At 33.5% G+C, this 21,692-nt stretch overlaps 2 protein-coding genes and 2 non-coding genes across 4 annotated transcripts in view; 1 reads left to right on the forward strand and 3 right to left on the reverse strand.

The window, feature by feature from the left end:
- Positions 1 to 12,823, forward strand: part of LOC106713322 (protein unzipped) — a 36,846-nt gene extending 24,023 nt beyond the window's left edge. The window contains exons 2-3 of the mRNA XM_014506109.2: positions 10,857 to 11,064; positions 11,277 to 12,823. Of these exons, the coding sequence (XP_014361595.2) occupies positions 10,866 to 11,064; positions 11,277 to 12,436 (1,359 nt within the window). The 5' untranslated portion in view covers positions 10,857 to 10,865 and the 3' untranslated portion in view covers positions 12,437 to 12,823. The remainder of the gene's footprint in view (positions 1 to 10,856; positions 11,065 to 11,276) is intronic.
- Positions 1 to 21,623, reverse strand: part of LOC106713321 (mitoguardin) — a 58,533-nt gene extending 36,910 nt beyond the window's left edge. The window contains exons 1-3 of the mRNA XM_014506107.2: positions 21,468 to 21,623; positions 21,031 to 21,187; positions 20,323 to 20,460 (exon numbers count right to left, since the gene is read on the reverse strand). Coding sequence (XP_014361593.2) covers positions 20,323 to 20,460; positions 21,031 to 21,187; positions 21,468 to 21,563 — 391 coding nt within the window. The 5' untranslated portion in view covers positions 21,564 to 21,623. The remainder of the gene's footprint in view (positions 1 to 20,322; positions 20,461 to 21,030; positions 21,188 to 21,467) is intronic.
- Trnap-agg lies at positions 18,845 to 18,916 on the reverse strand. Its single transcript has one exon. It is a non-coding gene; the product is annotated as a tRNA-Pro (tRNA).
- Positions 19,496 to 19,567, reverse strand: Trnap-ugg. The gene has a single exon. It is a non-coding gene; the product is annotated as a tRNA-Pro (tRNA).
- Positions 21,624 to 21,692: the final 69 nt, after the last annotated feature.

Genomic DNA, 21,692 nt, shown 5'->3' on the forward strand with positions numbered 1-21,692 from the left:
GCAAAAAGATACCGGCACTTCTCCCAATGGATGTGCTCGTCTTGTAAAGTTTTTACAGAGCTGCCAAATTACGAACAATGAGCGATACTTTCAAACTGGCTTTAAATAAAAACTTCTTTACAAAATATTCGAAGACGTCGCATACCAATGTGCAGAAGTTAAACAAACCAAGTTTCTTTTAAATCTCACTCATGACGCATACCCGTTTGACCGCATCCTTAAGTCCCGAGAGTGCAATGCGATTCAGTGATACAGAGTTCAATTCCCGTGTTATAATATTCCTAAAGTGAAATGAGACATGTATCATCTAAGGTAACGACACATAAAACATGTTGTTTTTACACTTATTATAAGGCAGGATTTGAAAAAAATCTTCAAAATAGAGTAACGTTTGAACACTAATAATAACAAATGGCATTTTTTAATTTTTGTTGACCAAGTTTTATTTCTTATTATTAGCCAAGAATTTTATAATTATCGGAAATAATTAAATCAAACGCTGCAGAATAAGTTTATATTTAGCTGTAAAAACGACATATCTGAAATCAATGAATCATAAATTATTTATAAGTAAATGTCGTCGATCACTTGAAGACGACTGTGTTTAGTCTCGCACGCATTCGAGATAGACGGACAGTTCAATCGCATATGTCTTGTACGCAAACGCTTAATTTATTACTTCCCCGATAGTAAATAAGCTTATAAACTCGGTGATATTCATAAATACTTTGCAAATAAATCATTGAATATGTAATTTAGCTAAGTGCAAATTGCTACCTTCACAAGTAGTCCAGAGAAGTAGTGATTAGCGCAGGTGCGATGATGCCGCTCGCTTCAATACGTTATTCGGTTAATTAGTCCTTAGTTTGATTTATAGCCGTACTTTGTCTTCGCCCCGGTCAACGGTACCTATATATCTATATCGGATTGCGGAGCGTTGACGTGTAGCGGGAACTCGGAAACGACAGAATAAAACAATGTTGCCGTTGAATTTTCAGTCATTACGTTGCGGATACACGCAGGTTTGAACACGTGAACGTTTTTTATCCTGCGAATCTTTCGACACCGCCACGCATCGCGAATAATGCTGAATGTAACACCGATGGCCCAATTAGAGGTTGTCGTACTCTATGTACGTGAATCATTAATAACGAATGCGTAAATTGAATAGATATCCCTTAGCTCTTATCAAATGATACATATTCTATTTCAGACTTATGACTCATTTGCAATTTGATACGTAATACACACGTTTATTTTATAATACTCTATTGAACCTAAAGAGTAAGTCGATCACTACTTTTTAATAGATAATCTTAATTGTCTTCGAGCAGATTGGAGTCATGCCACTATAAGTTTGTGCAATAAAAAAGCGTAAGCAATTTAATAATTCAGATAAAAGCCTTTGGATTTTGTTTTGATCGCTAGAAAGAAATCTTCTTAGGTCAATTAAGTTAATTGATAAAACTTAATGGATTAACATTTTACGTATATGTAGGGCACGTGTTGCGTGATGACCGCAAGCGACTCTCTGACCGCGACTGACTGTCCATTAGTGTAATACGTGAACGATGTACGTTGGTTGTGCTTTGAACAATTGACACTATAAATATTTTAATAGTTTTAGAATTCACGCGATGACCCAGGTTGATAAAGCTTTAATTAAAAAGCTTTGCGCCTACGCTAATATACTTAATCTTTTTTTGATATTATTTTAATACATTTTGCGAGGTTTTCTCATGTTTTTGCGACCTATATGAATATCATGCACCAAAATATACAGTAATAAATTATTAATATTTGTCCTTCCAATGATGTGTCAGTGCCTCCGCCAAAAAGAGCATTGATCATTTTAGTTTATTTGCATTATCAAAATACAATAATATCTATATAAAACCCGACACCCTTTATTGCAGGGCAAAATAAAGGAATTTCAGTTATTTACTTTTCCAATTAACGTCACGACAACAACTTCAATTCAAGTACTAAAGCCCGCATCCTATTGTCTCGAGGATATTAGTTCGATACTGGTTCTCAGGTCAATAACTTATTACATTTCTATGAAGAAAAAGAACGTAATACAGTTTGTTTGACTACTTAAATATAAAAGCCACTGGACAAGTTGAACTTATATCATACGTCACAATATCTTACTAAGGGTGTGTCCCCAGTATGAATAGATCACAGAATCATAAAGCACGGCGTTTCACAACAGTTGTGTGTGGCTAACATCCTCGGGCATGTTATTCCCACGATATCAGCTGGTTCATGCGCCGGTGCGCGCTCTGCAGCCCGTGACGTCACGACCACTGATAACAGGTCGCGGTCTCGTGGATACGTAGGCAAAGAAACGGATTCATTTACTTATAATCGACCTACGATATTAACGAAAATAGGTATCTACGGCCGTGACCCTGATGTTCTAGATTTCCATAATGTAGTTTTCACTCATCTATCTCGCTCAACCTAAATAAATGTTTTCATAATTGGGGCAACATTTGAATATATTTTTTATAAAGTATCAAATGCAACGATGAATAAAAAGTAGATCGTGAGTATTTTAATTATGATGCCAAAAATTACACTGTTTCTTTCCCCGTTTGTTTTAAATTACCACCCTTCGCGCTTCACTATCTACAATTGCATCAACAAACAATTATTTTTATACAAAACCAAGGCATAAAAATTAATTATTACTCGAGGTGGCTCATTTCAAGTCAACTGGCAAAGATTCATATACAAATACGAGTAGTAGAATAAAAACAAAATACACTAAAAAGAAACAAAATAATGTCATGAAAACTTCTTTCTTTCTTTCTTCTCTCTTTCAAAAACCCTCTAAACTCTAAAGAAAGTTCTCTTCTTTCTTGTAACATGTCTATATTGTATAATTATTGTTATTTCGCAGTCGGTGTCGGCCGAAGTAAATAGGTGACATTTTATATTTGAGATGTATTAGACATACTTACGTTTATGTCCCTACTTAGGCCGAAACCGACTCCAAAATAACAATAATTATACAATATAGACATGTTACAAGAAAGAAGAGAACTTTCTTTAGAGTTTAGAGGGTTTTTGAAAGAGAGAAGAAAGAAAGAAAGAAGTTTTCATGACATTATTTTGTTTCTTTTTAGTGTATTTTGTTTGAGATTGTTTTTTATGGTACTTTTGAATGCACTTTGTTTGAAATTGTTTTTTTATGTTACTTATGAGTGAATTTTGTTTGAAATTGTTTTTTTACGTTTCTTTTGAGTGCATTTTGTTTGAAATTGTTTTTTTACGTTACTTTTGAGTGCATTTTGTTTGAAATTGTTTTTTTTAAGTTACTTTTGAGCGCATTTTGTTTGAGATAGCTTTTTTTGTTTTGAAGTCGGCTATTTTTTTTTCTTAAAATGTTTGTTTTATTTCTCAATTTTTAGTGAATTTGAAGTTTAATTAAAAATTTCCTTAATACGTATAAGGACATAAATAAGACAAATAAAGAAAAGGACTTTCCTATTTAATATGTGTGTACTTCAATTCAAAAACTAATTTAGAATACACCAGATAACCACTTATCCTTTAAACAATGAAATAATTATCAAAATCGGTATACAAATTGAAAATTAACGAACTAATACATCGTAGCGTGCCTTTAATTTTGTCCAGCCGCGCGCCGCAGTAGCATTTTTCGAATGCGCGTAGTTTTTAATAATTTAATATCTTCCAAACTATTGATCAGAATTACATAGTTTAAAGACTAATGTAATCTGCATTTAATACTCTAGCCATCAAACATATTTATTTGGATAAGGATTCATATCGAATATAATATAATAGCGCCGTAAGCTTACGACGCTGTTTTTCGTGTGCAATTTAATCGAAGTTTGTTCATAATAACATGGTTTTTGTGAGACATCCATAGATGATAGATATATGCCACCTGAGACTTTTATTTAGCAAATTTAAGGATCTTTAATTACTCGATACATCATTTTAATGTAGGTCATATAGTTTGACCTACGTAAGCCCAGAAAGCAAATTTGTGCTATTCATTGTAACGCGATGTAGCATTTTTCGTTTCCGCGTAATTTTATTCTTACGATATCTCCTAAACTATTAGACAGAATGATATAGTTTCAATTGCAAATATAATCTACATTAAATTCTCTTGATAATGAACATATTTATTTACATAAGGGTTAATACTGAACTTGAATAATAGCGTCGGAAATAGGGCATGAATTTAATTAATGTTTCTAAAGAAAAAAATGGTTATTGTGAGAAAACTATAAAAGATAGATATATGCTATCGCGGACTTTTATTTAGCACATTTAAAGAGCTACAATTCGCCATACATCATTTTTATGTAGGTCCTATAGTTTAGCCTACGTAAGCGCTGAAAGCAAAAATGTCCCTAATTTCCGCAACAAATTTTGAAGCTATACTCAAAATCTACTAGTCTTCTAGTTATTTAAAAAAAAAAACAAAAAAATGGGACCCACCTGCAAGCACTTCCTTTCGATTAAAATAATTTTTATCAAAATCGGACCACCAGGGGCCGAGTTTCGCGGTAACACACATAAAAAAAAAAAAAAATACAGTCGAATTGATAACCTCCTTCTTTTTGAAGTCGGCTAAAAACAAAAATATGCGCTCTACACAAATAAATTGCAAAAGCGGCGCGGCGTTGCGAAGTTCAAGGAAAACAATTCGTGGAAACTTACGATTGAAAAACACGATAACAACATAGATAGACCAAAAAGTACAATGATAAAAACTGTAAAATAAAACAACAAATAGCACAAAGCGGGCGCGGGCTCTACAAAATGATTTATGGACAGTTAGCACCGGTAAACCAGAGGCGTCGGCGCCCGGGAAAGCAATTTACTGTGACGCAAAAAACGACCAGCGCCCGATAGATCGACCCGAGCATTGTACCAGCACGAAGCACCGAGCGGCGTTATTAACAGATCAACTAACGGATCCACTCACAGCACATTGTACTTATTATAACTTTCTTTATGAATGTCGTCTACAAATCACGGCGTTAGTATATCTAACAAAGATGGCCCAGTTTCATTGAAATGCATTTTCCAAATTGGCAATTATATACTTAGAGTTCCGCATTTTTTGGCCAATACGAAAAAACTTATTTTTCATTTGGTCACGATAATTACGAAATTAAATTATTGTTCTTTAGACATCGTGGTTCTAAGCAAAACTTTGGGTGACATATCTTATTATTGGCTTTGTAATATTAGATCGTAATGAGATGATTTCTAGTAAAAATATCGAACGTGACGCGTTGTACAACGGTGCAGAGAAAGTGGAGCAGCGTCCAGTTTCATTAGCTATCGAGATGGGAAGGCGTCTGATAACAAAGCCATTACACGATAATTGCCTTTCGGTCAGGCCCCCCCCCGTACCCCCTAGCCTTCCTACGTACAACCTCCACCGTACATTATTCAGGATTCAAAAAGGGTGTGACATTATAAATTTCATACAGCTTATTCGGTAAATCCTTTGTTGATATAATGTTTTAATTTACTGCCAACACATGGATGCAGTAGCATTTTACTCGGAGATATGCGAAATAAGAAGATGATAATTTGAGCGATAAATATAATGAAAAAGATACGAATATAACTTAATATATTATAATTAAAATTTTAATTAAAGTAGTTAGATTCAGAAATCAGACAACAGAATGAAGTTAAATAATTAGGCGTAGGAATCTGTTTTACAATAGAACTTGAAAAACTTTCCCATATGAAATTTCTTCTTTCTTGCGACTGTCATTCTGCGATATAACACTATCACAACAATTATTTATCTCACGTTTGAGAAATGCAGTAATAACTGATATTAAAATCGTAACATGAAGCCTTACCTAATAGTGATTAAGTCTACCATATATAAATATAGATATAAAACAAGTATAATACCTAGATTGACTTTAACAAGACTCTATTACGTACAATGTTGGTTATAACAATGATTGCAGGTAATGGAGGCGAATGGCGATGGCAAACAAAGTTATTCACGACCATTCCACTAATAGGGAAAAGAACAGTTACCCAATTTGTTTATAGGTACCTTGAAAATGTTAACAACATATTCGGATTTCAGATTTAGGTCGTTGATATAAAGAGTATGCGAAGCTAACAGGGGTCAAGTGTTATTACTCTCGTCAATGATACTTAAATTGATACTTCGATATTTATTATATCCGGAGTGATAACGTGAAAAAATGACTGTCATTCCAGTTATCGATGTTTTGAGATCCATAGGAAAAAAGGCTTTATATGTTTTCTTATTAACTAACGATTTATTGCTTCGTGCTAAGTCTGAAGCAGAGATTTGAAGAACTAATTGCAGTCTATTATCCATATAAAAAATTCAATACTTTATAGTATCCATGGGATTAAGTACAAGTCGAAGCTTACGTGAAAGTTGTAAGCTTAGCTTAGTTCCTGCACGTCAGCGTAAGAACAAAAGGAGATAAATGGCTTGTGTATTCATAGGCGAGGCATCAAGTTATCATCAGACATTGAGCCCTTATAATGACGCCAGTGTGACCTGCATATCTTTGTCTATTAGCAAACACAAGTGACATGGAGTCGGTTTACGATCAATAAATTTAGCAATAAAACTTGTCGTGTATACTTATTAATTTAAGTTATCTTGACACTTGCTTACAAACTTAAAAACTTGCTGCACTTAAAACTTTTGTGACCCGGAAATCAAGTCGATTTGCTATTCATAATAAATATAAAATTTTGCCTTCCAATTTTATATTTAAAACATTTTAGAAGCCGAAATAGCTGTACGGACTTTATTTTGCGCATTGCTTTCGCCACTTAAACGAGATGACATAATCTCTGCGTATGGAAAGGTCGTATTGATAAAAAGTCTTCCTGTATGATACAGTCGGGCGCGATGCGACATCACCTCCACACGAAATCATACGGGAAGACGTAATTTATTTTATTTCATACAAAGATAATGCACTTTATCCATTCATGACATTTAGGGTGCGAATTTTTCGCTGTTACTGTTAGGACTTAGGATGGAAGGCGAATTAAACTTAACAGTCGAGATCTAAAAAATGTGTAGAAAGTGGAATGTTTACAAAAGGTTATCGTTGATGAAACAAATGCCTTGTTAATAATCGTAATAGGACAACTATATAGGGTTCTATCTTAAGGCGACGTTCTATTAAGGCTTTGTCTTCCCTCTATCGAATTGACCCAATTACAAATAGCTGCAGCGCAAATAGATCGTAGCCGTCTGTCGCTTTGTGGCCTAAATGAATTTATATAAATACTAGCTGCCGCCTCGGCTGCGTCCGTGCAGTATTATTAAATAATATTTTGTAGCCTATGTGCTCTTCCAGACTATGTTCTACATCCATACCAAAATTTCAGCTAGATCTATGCATAACAAACATCCATCCATCCATCTATCTAAACATTTGCATTTATAATATTAGTAAGATTGTAGTTATTATTGTATACATTATTGGATATATTAACAAAAATAAAGTATTCAAATGAATATTATAAATAACTTTAACCACAATATTAAAAGGTCAGCGCTTTATAAGCAGATATAGATATAATCAATGCTAACCAAACGAGCGGTTCATCTATGTTTGGAGAGCCCTTCAAATGTCAAGAGTTGATCTGTTTATAACAATATGCATACAAGCCCTCGAGCGATGCCACACTTATATAATTGATGGCACAATTAGTTCCTGCTTTGTTTGCATTCTTTAAGATAGACTTTATCTATGCTAACTAAAATTCACTGTGTCAGAGAGAGAGAGAAAAAAAGAGATATAAAATTATCTGAGTATTACAACTTTTTCTCTCTCATGTAATACTGTGACGCGTGAAGTTATATTAATGAAGGGGATTTATTCAATGTTAGCTTAAAAGACTAGACCTTTGAGCAATGTTTTTCTAACATGTTTATACGAAACGTATTAAATTTAATAGCTATTAACATTGACAATGACGTAATGGTATAAAGGACAGTGTGAATTAGTAGCCACATGACAATGATGCATTCATCAGTTGCATGCAGTGACCCTTTACCCTATACGATGTACTGAACAAAATAATAAACAAGAATTTCAAAAGAAAAAATACACGTATTACAGCAGTGGTAACTCACGGTTAGATGGTCTTTTCCGTATTTACCTTCACGATTTGCACAGAAATATTAAATATACAAACACTAAGACATAGAAGAGACACAGACAAACTTTTAACCTCTGAACATTAGATACACATACAACATGTTTATATAAGTTGTAAAAGCATCGTTATATTAAAAACACTCCATCCCCAGTTTATCTACCACCGCAAAACATAGGAACAACGCCTGCTGCAGTTGAATAGGCAATGTGATAGGAATAAGTGAGGAAAGTCAGACGGGAGGTCTCCTTGTGTTCGGAGCGGTGTTTCCCCTCGGCGCATCGAGTGCTAGACAAGTGCGGGACCCATTGTTTTGGAAGGAATTCGCAAGGGCGGGAAATCGAAATCGGCGAGCACAGTTGAAGTATTCTTTATTTGTTCTCTAACTAACAGATACTCTGAATATTTCGTCGGTTTATTTGTTAATCTGTTTTGTTTCTAATTTTGTATTAAACAATATGCCATTCGTTTTATTTCTAGGAAATCTAATTTCTCATTAACGTTAACAGTGCCAGTTAAAGAACAAAAATTCCTGTATACTATAGGAAATGTAATGGAAAACACTATCAACGGAATTTAAATAAATGAAGTTGCTGATTGTACTCAAGACAAACCGCTATTTGTATAATTCAATGACTAGATAACCTACAACACGAAATGACGTGACCCGCAAACATGACGTGATAATTTATAAAAACAATCATTTAATTTATTTCCATAGTCATATAAAGAATGGGCTCGTTTACGTAATATATTAAAATAACCGTTAAATTAAACGCACCGGCTTTACTGTGTCAGTTGTCTGTGACACTGAGTCAGATTATCTCCCCACTAAAATATTGTCGTTTAATCGAACCACAAATGGGCGGCAAGACGGGATTTGTGGGGGACAAATAGGCCGTGTCAAACCTCAATTGAACTTTTTAAATCTAATTTACTCCATTTATATTAATGATGAGTTATTGTTGATATCGAAGACTGCGTGAAGTTCAACTTCAATCTGTGCGTATATTTTTCATTTAAATTATTATTTGTGTATTATTTATTACATAGGTATTTTATAAGTTGCTAGGGTAAATGAGAATGCTTTCAGCATCCAGTTTGCCTGCATACTGCCTGCCTGTTTATATTAATTAAAGATAAAATATTTTACATCATAAATCTTGAACAACAATCGACTGCTTCAACAATACTAATTGATAGAAATGTCAATTAGGATTACTAAAAGCTACAAACCAAACATCATTGAATAAGGTATTATAATCGACGTATATGTCTAACCTTCATATTAATGATCAGTTATTCAAAACCTGTTGTTGGTATATATCAAGTTGATATTTAAATATCACTATGCTATACATCTCAAGTTCATTTGGAGGTCAAAATGTATGAATGTGTCGAGTCCGTTGGAATTTAAATAATTATCAATCTATAAAATCATATTAACGTCATTTGGATCAAAACATTATAAAATTCTATGACCGCCAAAATAACTTTAAAAAAAAACTTGAGAGGTGTCAAGGGACACCCGGATGGAACTAAGTTCCTTTCAATTAATTAGTGGAGGAACCAATGTTTATTCTATGAATAAAAAACTTAAGTCTTCACAAGAAGTACATTTTTTATTTCTATGAATTTTCGTTATATATTGTCACGTCGTTGCCATGGTGAAGTAGCGCTCATTCGTCTATAGCAAAAAGTGTGACAACTTTTCGTAAGAATTTTTTCCGTCTAGCCCCCTTTCACAACGCGCGATAAGGAACTTCGTTCCAAAACTTTGAAGCAGCAATAGCGCAATTTTGTCTTGTAAAATCATATTCTCCATTCAAAATTGTTCTGTTTAATATTTGTACAGGTTGATAAAATAAATTGGTACAATGCACATAATATATAAGTAGTATTGAAGGACAATAATAATTGTAACATGATTGTGTACTCTGCGAGTGAATCAATTAAATCGATTGCTCCTGGCGCCACCGCCAAGTCCACACGTATATTATATTGGTATGTGGATATGTTATGCGGATAACATACTTTGATATTATATCTTGTTATTTTATGTTTTATTTATTAAAATTCTTTTAAACACATTAAAGAAAAAACGCAATTTATGTAGCAAAAATACACTTATAAAGACTTATTAAAAGGTATTTATTACACGACTGTAAAACAAGCTTAAATAATTTCATAAACGAAATCAGATTTGTGAGAGCTCGCTACATCGCATCGCCCCGTAATGTAATTATTTTGTGCTCAAATCGTATCACAAAGTCTAAAAATATTGATTCTGATACAAAAATACGGTTCTCAAATTTAAATGTATTTTATCTTAGCTGTAATGTACTCCGAAAAGTACAACAGTTAACGCACAATTTATTACAGTAGGGTGATGAAGATAACACACGAAATGCAGACAATATCAACGTAAACAAAACAAAATAGATCGAGTCTTGGTTCAAATTTCTATTTTTTATATATAAAAGAACCTGATTCTATTAAGTAGGTGTCATTCAAGTTTAAAGGATAAGCAGCAAACAAAATATAAATAATGACCAAACAACAGAACATTTAGAAAGTTAAAGTCACCAACTTCACCGTGATTAATTTTAAAATGATGGGGCTATCAGTCTTGGTTTAAATGTTTTCACTATAAAGAGATTTTTTTGTTACAGGTACTAGCTATGAAGGAGATACGAAGTTATGCAAGAGGATGGTGGATGGTGTTAATCGTAGCCACAATGGCCGGCCTCGTGCAGTCTGACGCCGTCAGCCTCTACAACTCTCAGCTGAAGCAAATCGTCACTTCTAGTACACTTAAGTGGACCACCTTGAAGAAGGAGGCTATGGAAAACTACGTCACCGGGGTCGATTCACCTGAAGGTAATTTTAGTTAAATAATCTACTTAAACTAACCTAAAATTCTTTATTTATATGAGTAACTATTGACCACAGTATATTTTTAAACATGAATTATAAATGAACACTATTTATACATATGTCATTTAAAGTGTTTTGAATATTTGAAACTCTGATTATAATAACATTATTAACTTATGAATGACATGCAAGTTACATGATCTACTTTGTTTCAGGACCAATTTATCTTTGTCGATCTCGTCACGAGGGCGATATGCTACTTGGCTTGTTAAAGTCTGATTATAAGTCATGCGCAATCGCCGGAACCAAAAACTACGAAATTTTTGAAGTACTTGAAAATATTGAAAATGCATCGCTGCTAATATGGAAGCCGTGGGGCAAGTATCATGCTAAGCCGAGTGGCGCTGTTACCATCGACTCTTCGCTCGATTCCGCTTTTATTGGCAGGATGAAAGCGGATAGCGGATATTCGCACTACATAGGCAGAATTAATTATGAGAGCACAATCGGACATTTGATCACTTTCGATGACCAGAATAATGAACTTGTAGAAAACAGTGGAGAAATTCTCGTCGAAATCGAACCTATCAGTTATAGAATTGAAAATGTGCAAGTGGACTCAGAAACTGAACACATCCGTCAGACCGACCCGCAAGTATTCGAGGAACGAATTTTACGAAACGAAGATGAGACGGGCGCCACGGTTACCACGGAAATTGAATACAAGTATAATTACAGTATATCCTGGGGCCATGGGCATGGTATTGCTATCGGTTTGAACACTACCATAGTGCTGAGCGACGGAACTGTACTCCCGCAGATCGAATGGGCTAATCCTTATATGGAAGAAAAAAAGGAACTTTACAAATTGGAAAAGTACCTCGAACCGGGAACTGCCTGCAATGTTACATTCAGAGGTTATTATACGAATAAAGATGTTCAATACACGGGTAAACTAATCATAAACTATAAAGAAAATGCACCTCGATCTCGGCCAATGAAGGGTGAAAGAATCGAAAATACCGTGGAAGTAGAAGCTGTTTATGGTGAGATATATTATCTTGTCAATAACACATTGGTGCCGACCACCACAACCACTACAACAACTACCACAACCACAACAACTACTCCGCCACCTCAGACTGCCCCACCGGCGCCAGAGGAGAATGACATAGCGAGTCCCATGAAAAAGATGAATCCAGGTGAAATCGACAGCAATGATATGATGGGAGACAGCAGCGAAGGATTGGTGAAAGCAGCTAAAGAAGACATCAATCGTTCGGTAGTCGGTGGACTCGGAAGTAAACCCAACGCGGCCACGGCCCAAGTAATTTCCACGGCTTTATTCATCCCGGTCTTCGCGCTTCTTATTTAAGTTTGAAGGTTACAGTATTTGTTGTATATAGTTAAACAGAAGAATATCATTGATATAGTCGCTTTCAACTTTAAAATGTAGTGATTGTCATCTAAGCTTTATGCTGTTGTTTAATGGTGTGGTAAGAATACCCTTTGGGTAAATTTGTATATAGATTTTTGTTTTATATTTTAGACATTCCTGTTAAATAATTTCATTCCAGTATGTAAATTATTGAGCCAAAATTGAACAGACGAGTGTAAATAAATTATGTATATAGTTAAGAATATGGAAGTCGCAGAGCGACGGGTTACATCTGAACGTCACAAATGTTAAGCTAGTGGGAATCGTAAAGTCGATATATGAGTATAATGCCACTGTTACCAATACACATTGTACTAAAATACACACAAAAAACTCTTATCACTAGAGTAATGAAATATTTATCCACTGCTAAGCTGTTCAATTTAACAAAGAAAGTAATATGTAGCCGTTTTCAAAGATCGCTCGCTTGTATTATCAGAAACAAACACTATAGATATTAAAACTTCTAAAAAACAGAGTTGTATTCCAAATTAATTAAAAATAATATTAGTACTGCTAAAATTGTAAATGAAAATTAAAACAAATTTAAGAGCAGCTAAAATTAGCATTTCTTCCATAACAATATAACGGTTTTATTTATTAAACTAACACGATATTCTTGGATAGTTCTGTACTTTTATGTTGTTATCCTTAGTTATAAGTTACAAAGGTTTAAATCCAGAATTGAAAGATATTATTTTATTTAAACTAGGGTAGGGTTAATGAATATTTATTTTATTTTAAATTAACGTTCGTTAAAAATAAGTTTAGTCGTACATGACACGTATTTCAATATTCACATATTAATTTGTTGGTATCGCCAAAGGATTACCTAAAATAATGTAAAAAAATATATATCTATTTCAATTTTCTATCCCTCCGTCAAAAAAGGCTACTAAAGATTCATCGCAGTATACCCAGATAGAATAATAATATTATAATGCTTAGCGATGGTCAGACTATGTGTAAAAAAAGATATTTTTATATATTCATACTATGTAAGTGTACGCTCTACGGATAAGCTGTAGTTAAGGTACGATTAGACTACGACATAAATTCCGACATAATTCAGAAAGTCTGTAATGTTTAAACTTTTACGGACTTATTGAGAGCGGTTGACGCGACACTAATTTTTGCAATAAATTTTGCAGAGACACTCGTTTCCATACAGAGACATTCGATTTAATAAAAACGAGTGTCACTGAGTGTATAGTGTCGTAGTCTAATCGTACCTACATTAAAATAATAATCCATCATCTATTTACTTATTCGCTTAAAAGAGTATTTTCAGTATTTTGTCACAAACTAGAATTTAGTGTTTACATGACGTAGATAATTAAAATGAAATCTCGTATCTAAATATGAAAAAATAAATCCCACCTAGATTATTTATTACATAAGTTTTAAGTTTTAATACAATATGCAAAATAAAAGATATACATATTTAGATGTACCAACAAAATTGTATCTCATTTTCTCAAAGCATTTGCCAGCGCTATAAATGTAAAAATTGAAAAAAATATATTTAAAAATATTTCTATGCGTAATATAGTCTAAAGCATCTGTGGTCTTCATGTTCTATGTAAGGTTTATTATCGCTTTTTTTCTTGATAGGGCGATTATTTGCCGCAATGTTATAAAAACTGTTGTATGTTGGAATTCGACTGCAGTGATACTTGTTCACCAATCGCGTGATGTTTCTTAACATCTTTTTGATCTAGTGATATGTAGTGAGGTTTTACACTACCCTCACCCGTATACGTAAAATCATGTGTATTTATTTAGCACAAAGTAATACTGAAATTTTCAAAATATTATTAATTTATTCATTAATTTTACGTCATCAGTCAGCAAGTAAATTCACGTGAAATCTAATTATAACCCTCCCTGCTTCTCGTGAAGTTTCGTGATTTTTGGCCTCACGTGATTATTTAAACATATTGCTGTCTGTTTTTTTTTTTAAGGGAATGCGAGAGAGAAAATATCTGTCAATACAAATGTCACTGCAATCAAATCCCATGGTGAAATAAAATCTCGTATGTAATTGTGAGAACCTCTAACATCAATATTGTTTTGCGAAGCATAATTGTGATGTTCCGTGTAAGTTTGTTTTAGTTCATTAAACTGTAAATTAAATTAATAGTGTTTCATTTCAATATAACTAGTCCTGTGAAATAAAGCATACACATGTAGATTGACTATATCTTATTCCAAACCTTCTAAGTAAACGTCGCTTTCCAAATATTACACATATTTTTTTTTCATAATTTAATAAGAAATGATTTGTGGTATGACATGGATAGCTAATGTCATGTAGTAAAATGATAAAAGTTTTCTAGAAAAAAAATAATTTAACGTAAAATATACGATGTATTTGTCGCTTACAAAATGCGGGCGTTCGTTTGAAACAAGAAATAGATAATAGGATAAAACAATGTCAATTAGTGAACAAAAAAAAGTTTACAGACGACTAACTGAAGTTCACAAAAAGCAAAGAAAGTTTATTTTGATGGCTTATCGACGAGTGAGTTCACAATTTCGATGTCTCTGAAAACTGCTTATCTTTTTAGGGCAATTTCTATACGAAACAGACGGTCGTAAAAACAGGGATATGGCCATAAAATAAAACTTTTGCAAACTTTACCCTCCCTCTTATTGGCTTGCAGACCCTTTCGTTATCAAGTTGGTGAATAAAACAAACCGTAAACTACTACATTGTTGACAAATTTAATATAGGATTAAATTGTTTGATAATAATTGTAGGGTAAAATCTACATATAATCAATTAAAACAAAACCTTTCAAATAAAAAGAAATAAATGAAAATCGCCGAACAGTAAATTAAGCAAGGGTATGGTGTTGAATTTCGGTATCCCAAACATTGCAAAGGAATTCCAACCAAAAGGTATTTCGGCAGAAATTGGTAAAGGTAAAGTTCAAGGCGTGCAGTTGGCATTTTAGAATCGCCATAAAGAGGATAATTACGGGAACATTTTCCTTTATATCCTAAGTTGTTAGAGTCGTAAAAAGAAAACATTTCAAGATACCATGAAAACACTAAACATAAAATGAAAATATCATGAACAAATTGTACTCGTTACTATGAATTTGGATTAAACTATTGTAAATTATTTTGAATGCTCAAGGTAAAAAAATAGTACAAATTTGATCATATTTCATCAAATAAATTATATTAGGGCATCTTAATGTGACCTCCTTTCCACATGCGACCAAATATCGCATAATACTTCACAAAAAATGAAATTTCTTTGATAAACCAAATTATACTATACGAGCAACGACCTTAAAAAACCTGTAGTAATAAAACCAAACATTATTACCTACATAAACTTTTTGGAAATAACTCTAAATAACCTTATGATGTCTACATTTTTTTTGGAGGGGAAAATTATATTAAAAAACCACCACAATCACGTACGGAAAAATACAATGAACTCTTGAAGATTTCTTAAAACAATGTTAATATTTACGCAAATGCATTAAAAGTGTAGGTAAAAAGAATTTTTAACGACATTACGTATTCGCAGCATAACGTCGCTGTCAGACGACGAACCCAAATAACCCGGCCTCCAATTCTCCTCGAGTTTGTCAAGATTTTAGTCACCTACGTGTTGGTAACATTATTTACACAAGTACCTAACTTAGGTAATACAGATTTTAGACCACCTTTCTGGTGTGTCTCCAACGTTCAATTTCCTTTCATGAGATTTGCCTCAAATGGTCATTTAGGTGATAATAAAAAAAACTAATATGTCTATCGTTAGTTACGGGAGGAAATATGCGCAAAAATTTAACTCTTTGCATATCTACTTTAGACACAGAATTACTTATAGATTAACACGACTTATCTAATATATAAAATTCTCGTGTCCCAGTTTTCGTCACCGTACTCCTCCGAAACGGCTTGACCGATTCTCATGAAATTTTGTGAGCATATTCAGTAGGTCTGGGAATCGGCCAACATCTATTTTTCATATTTTTGTTTTTTTAACAGCGCGCGGACGGAGTCGCGGGCGACAGCTAGTTTTCATATAAAAATGTATACTCCGACTAATTACAGATTAATACGACCACCAGGAAGATAGATAACAATACCTACTTTCGTCTTATATTATTCAGAGAGCGAGATTTGTCGTTTAATGTTATCGAGTGAGTTATTTATAGCAGTAGTCAGCTGGCGCTTATGACAACGCACAATATGTATTGAAATACCAGAGAAGATCAATCAGAAAACATCCATCTCAAACATGTAACAAAATTCACACAGTAAATTTATTCTTGTTCTTTATTAATCAATAAAAAATATATCAAAATGTTACAGTGACTGAAATCACTAATGTTGGTTTTCAATTATATAATATCTGTTATCTGTACAGAAACATATAGCTATATCTATATTTTCAGACGCAACGCAATCGGCGCTACGCCAAAAATAATAATACTCAGCAATAAAATAATATAGAAACTGGCCTATCATTATTTCTAAACTTTTATTGATCTATTTCTACTGGTGTAGCTTCTTGTGATTATAATTCTGCGATTTCACAAACAGTTACGAAATTAATTCCTATCTAAATCTTTTACCAACTTCGCCGTGACTACAGCATGTTTTATTAAAATTCCAGCGAAATGTAAGTTGTTTCGCGGAGTACAAAAAAAATTGTTAAACATAAAAGTTCGTCGGCATCATTCATCGTTTGTATTATAGTACCTTAGAAAAAAAATCAAGGAATTAAAGAATACATGAGTAAGTAAAGTGTCAGAGTTGACGGACTTTCTTCCGCACAAAACACGCTCATAGGTCACAGTATCGTCGTAAAATTCCACTACCCTCGTTTAGTTTCGTGACTGTGGTAAAGGCTATGGGTAGGGAGTCTGTTGACGGTATACTTTATAATTTAGAAGTCGTTTGCACGCCACGTTACTTTTTTAATTATGTCGTATTTTAGAACGGGAAGGACCTTAACTTACGCTTAACTTAGTACACAAGGCAACGTATATCTACGGTCAACGTAAGTCATTCAAAACATACAAGAGTTAGTACATCTTACTAATATTATAAATGCGAATGTTTAGATTGATGGATGGATAGAAGGATGGACGGATGTTTGTTTGAAGGTATCTCCGGAACGGCTCAACAAATCTTGATGAAATTTGGCACAGATGTAGAACGTAGTCTGGAAGAACACATAGGCTACTTATTACGTTTATTTTAAATTACCCGCGGAAGGAGTCGCGGGCGACAGCTAGTCAATCATAAATGTACGTTTTAGAAATCTTCAATTTCTTACACTTGACGCTATACGCTTACACTTTGAGTTTTACAAATAGGAAGTATTCCTTTCACTCGCGACGCTCCCTTCCCTTTGTGGCGACATTTTAGTCGAGTCTAGCTCAGAGCTACGCGACTGGAAGAGCTTTAATTATTACTGACGGTAGGATGCGGTGTGGTGCGGTGTGGTGCGGTGTGGTGCGGTGTGGTGCGGTGTGGTGCGGTGTGGTGCGGAGCGCTCCTTAAAACTGGATATGGAACCCTTCGTCAAGTGAGAAGGGGTTCGTGAGTCAATTCAAGTTAAGAAGTATAATTGAAGTACAGGTAACTTTCAATCATCAATCAATTATTATTTCAATTACGTAGCTATTTGCAATTAAATTAGTCTCCAATATTAATTAACGTTAAGAGAAAATGATGACTAATACTGAAACTGAAAAATATTTTTACCACGTCTATTGAAATTGTAGGCAAGTGTAGCCAAATAAGCTAATTAGAAAATTTCTGTATTAAAAATAAATCGTGTTATTTTTTATCAAAGGTTGAGGATAACTGGCCAAAGACACGCCCCAGGAAAAGCCTTCGTTTAACTTTCCCTGTTCGAAGAAATGTTTACAGTCGGTTCGTTAAAAAGAATCGGTAACCCCAGGAGGGTTACTGACGCAACTTTTGTGACATTACGGATTCGAGAAGATTTTTGGGAATACATAATTAAATAACTCCTACCATTAATTAGATCGATGTTCGTCTCGATATTGTTTATCCTTAGAGTTAAATTTAATTTCTAGTTATGAAATCTTTATATAGATACAAGCTGTCGCCCGCAATTCCGTTGGTGCAGAATTCGCATTTATAAAATTAATAGTAGTAACATTTGTAGCTAATAGATTTATGTCCTAATTAACAAGTTAAATTACGGATCTAGCGCGGTGTTACATAAAAATATGATATAAGATGCTGCATAGTCAAATATAATGATTTTTTTTTACTAAACATTATCCAAATTTACACTACAAAATTTATTCTTTGGTGAAACAAAATTACAAAAACATTGGGCTCGTCCGGGATTTGAACCCGGGACCTCTCGCACCCTAAGCGAAAATCATACCCCTAGACCAACGAGCCGGTGCTAGAAATATTGAAATTGGTTGTCTAATCTTGCGTGTAGTTTTATCAATTTAAAACAAAAATGGGTGAACGAAATTACTTTTATGAAAGATTAATTTATAAACAAGCAAAAAAAAGTAAAACGTGAAATTATACATGCACGTTCCTTGCAATTTGCAAGTCGTGCCATATGATTGCAGATATCTCCTTGTGTCAGTGGGTCGCAAACGTGCAAGGAATACTAAAGAATGAAACTCTACTGAACCTACCACCCCATTGTTCTAAAATAGGTCACATCTTGATAAGGACACGGTTCCATTGCACTATTTAAAAAAAAAAACTTACGACAAACAGTACCACATTTTTCTGATAGGAATGGTTTGCGCCCAACATTTTTTACGAAACAAATAACGATATTGCGTTCAATGTGACAATTGTACTTAAGTGATCTTATTCATACATATCAAGTATGGCAAAGTTTGTAAATTATAAAAAATGGCAAATGTTGACACGTACATTATAATACAGTTGTGTAAACTTGTGACAGTAAAATTTTTTGAAAACATTTATGAAATCCCACAAAAAACTTTAAAAGCAGGGCTCGTCCGGGATTTGAACCCGGGACCTCTCGCACCCAAAGCGAGAATCATACCCCTAGACCAACGAGCCGTGCATGTCTGGATCATAAAACATGACTAGATTGAAGGTGAAGTTTATAATTTCAAAAAAAAAAAATAAAAATTATATTTTCACACACAATGTGAAATAAAACATATTTAGAGTACGTGCACAATTCTCAAATACATACTTTAGAATAGTATAATATCAAGAGCACTTTAATGCGAGTAATAATAAGACGTAGCTAAACGGAAAATAATTAAATCACTGCTAAAATACAAGTGTAATATATAGTATGTGTGTATGTAAGCTTTATAACATTAAGTATGGATTAAACGTTCCGTAACGTAAAATACTTCTATGATAGTTATGAAGTAATGTTTTGGTTTTGGATAAATCTTTTTTATTTGATATAAATAATTGCCATCTATACTGCATGCAGTATATTAATAAGAATGCGTGAAAGACTATTGTCTTCTCGTTTTAGCTACTTGACAACAGATGGCGCTGTGAAAATTTTAACAAAACCTCTCAATATATAAAAAAATTTGAATTAGCTTCCATTCCCAAACTAAACATACTTTACACATGTGTGTGTGTGTGTGTGTGTGTGTGTGTATCATATCAATGCACATTAAAAACACGAATTACTTAAAAAATTTCTTAAACAAGCTATCGAATCATAGATGGCGCTGTATCAAATCAAAATCGCTGCACCAAAGTACTTAAAACTTTCAATATTGATTTTTCGGAAAAAGTATTTGATAATATATATATATATATTGAAAAATATTTACAGTACTTACCCATAACACCTAACTGCTGCGGTGATAACGGTGCAGCATCACCACCACCGGAACCAACGGAACCTGATGCCATCGACATACGCTCACTGAACCCAAGGGGACTGCTCCGGCCGCAGCTGCTGGCACCCGATCCCATTCCTGAAACAAGTGGTAGTTGAATAAAATTACTAACTAAATCATATAATTGAAGCTATAATAAAAATGAAAAACAAATATTGGTTAACTTCTTTAGGCTAGAGATCAAAATGATTGGTTGTGTATATAGATAATGAATAGATAGGCAATAATGACCATTTATAGCACACTAGCTGACTCCGTCCGCGCGGAATTAAAAAAATACGTAATAAGTAGCCTATGTGTTCTTTCAGACTATGTTCTACATCAGTGCTAAATTTCATCAAGATCCGTTGAGACGTTCCAGTGACACCTTCAATCAAACATCCATCCATCCAACCATATAAACATTCACATTTATAATATTAGAAAGAAGTAAGATTTTCTCGTCTTATTATATGGTATATATTTTTAAATAAGGTTAATAACTGAAGTATTTTACCAAGTTGCGAAAACGTATGTACTTGATATGATTTCTAATACAAATTAACTCAATCTTGGTCAAACTCAGTATTTAAGAACATTTTTTTATGGTCATGTTATTAATGATTTCTTCATAATGGTTTTTATCATTTACAAAATTATGATATTCACCTCCATTTGGACTTCTCATTCTTGAAATTCTTTTATTCAGTGCCCTTTGAATCCTCGGGTTGAGGATGGGTTTAGCACGCCTCCTGGCGAGGTATCTCGATAACACTCCAACCACAACAGCACTTGTGCCAACTACTCCTATGCTCCATAGCACAACCTGAAAATAAACAAGATAGCAATAGTCAGAAAGGTTAATTTCTCCAAGTACCTCTTTTCATTAAAATTACTAATATCTCAAAGCTTGAGACTTCTATATAATAAAAATTTAATATACTTTGAACAAACTTATATTTTGTTAATTTGATATTGCTGGAAAAAATTAGATTCAAATTGGAAAAAATAGACAAAATATACCATCACAATTTTTCGTATTTTATAACTATTCCTAAATCATACAAGGTCAGCTGTTTAACCTTATCATATTATTAAAATATAACCTTTTGTGATGTAGAAAGGTGAATTCTGTATGATAATGCTTGTTGTATATGTTTCAACTTATCAAATATTGGACTGGCTTGTATTAAGTGTTGCATTATTAACAGTTTTTAATTTATAAACATTCACTTTTACCACTATTTACATTAACACACAGATCTTTTTTAGGTTATCTGTCAAATTATCTTCATGACATAACATAATAAGAATAATACAGCGTCCGTCCT

The sequence above is a fragment of the Papilio machaon genome, chromosome 1 (assembly GCF_912999745.1).
Source record: "Papilio machaon chromosome 1, ilPapMach1.1, whole genome shotgun sequence".
In the NCBI taxonomy this organism is placed as follows: Eukaryota; Metazoa; Arthropoda; class Insecta; order Lepidoptera; family Papilionidae; genus Papilio; species Papilio machaon.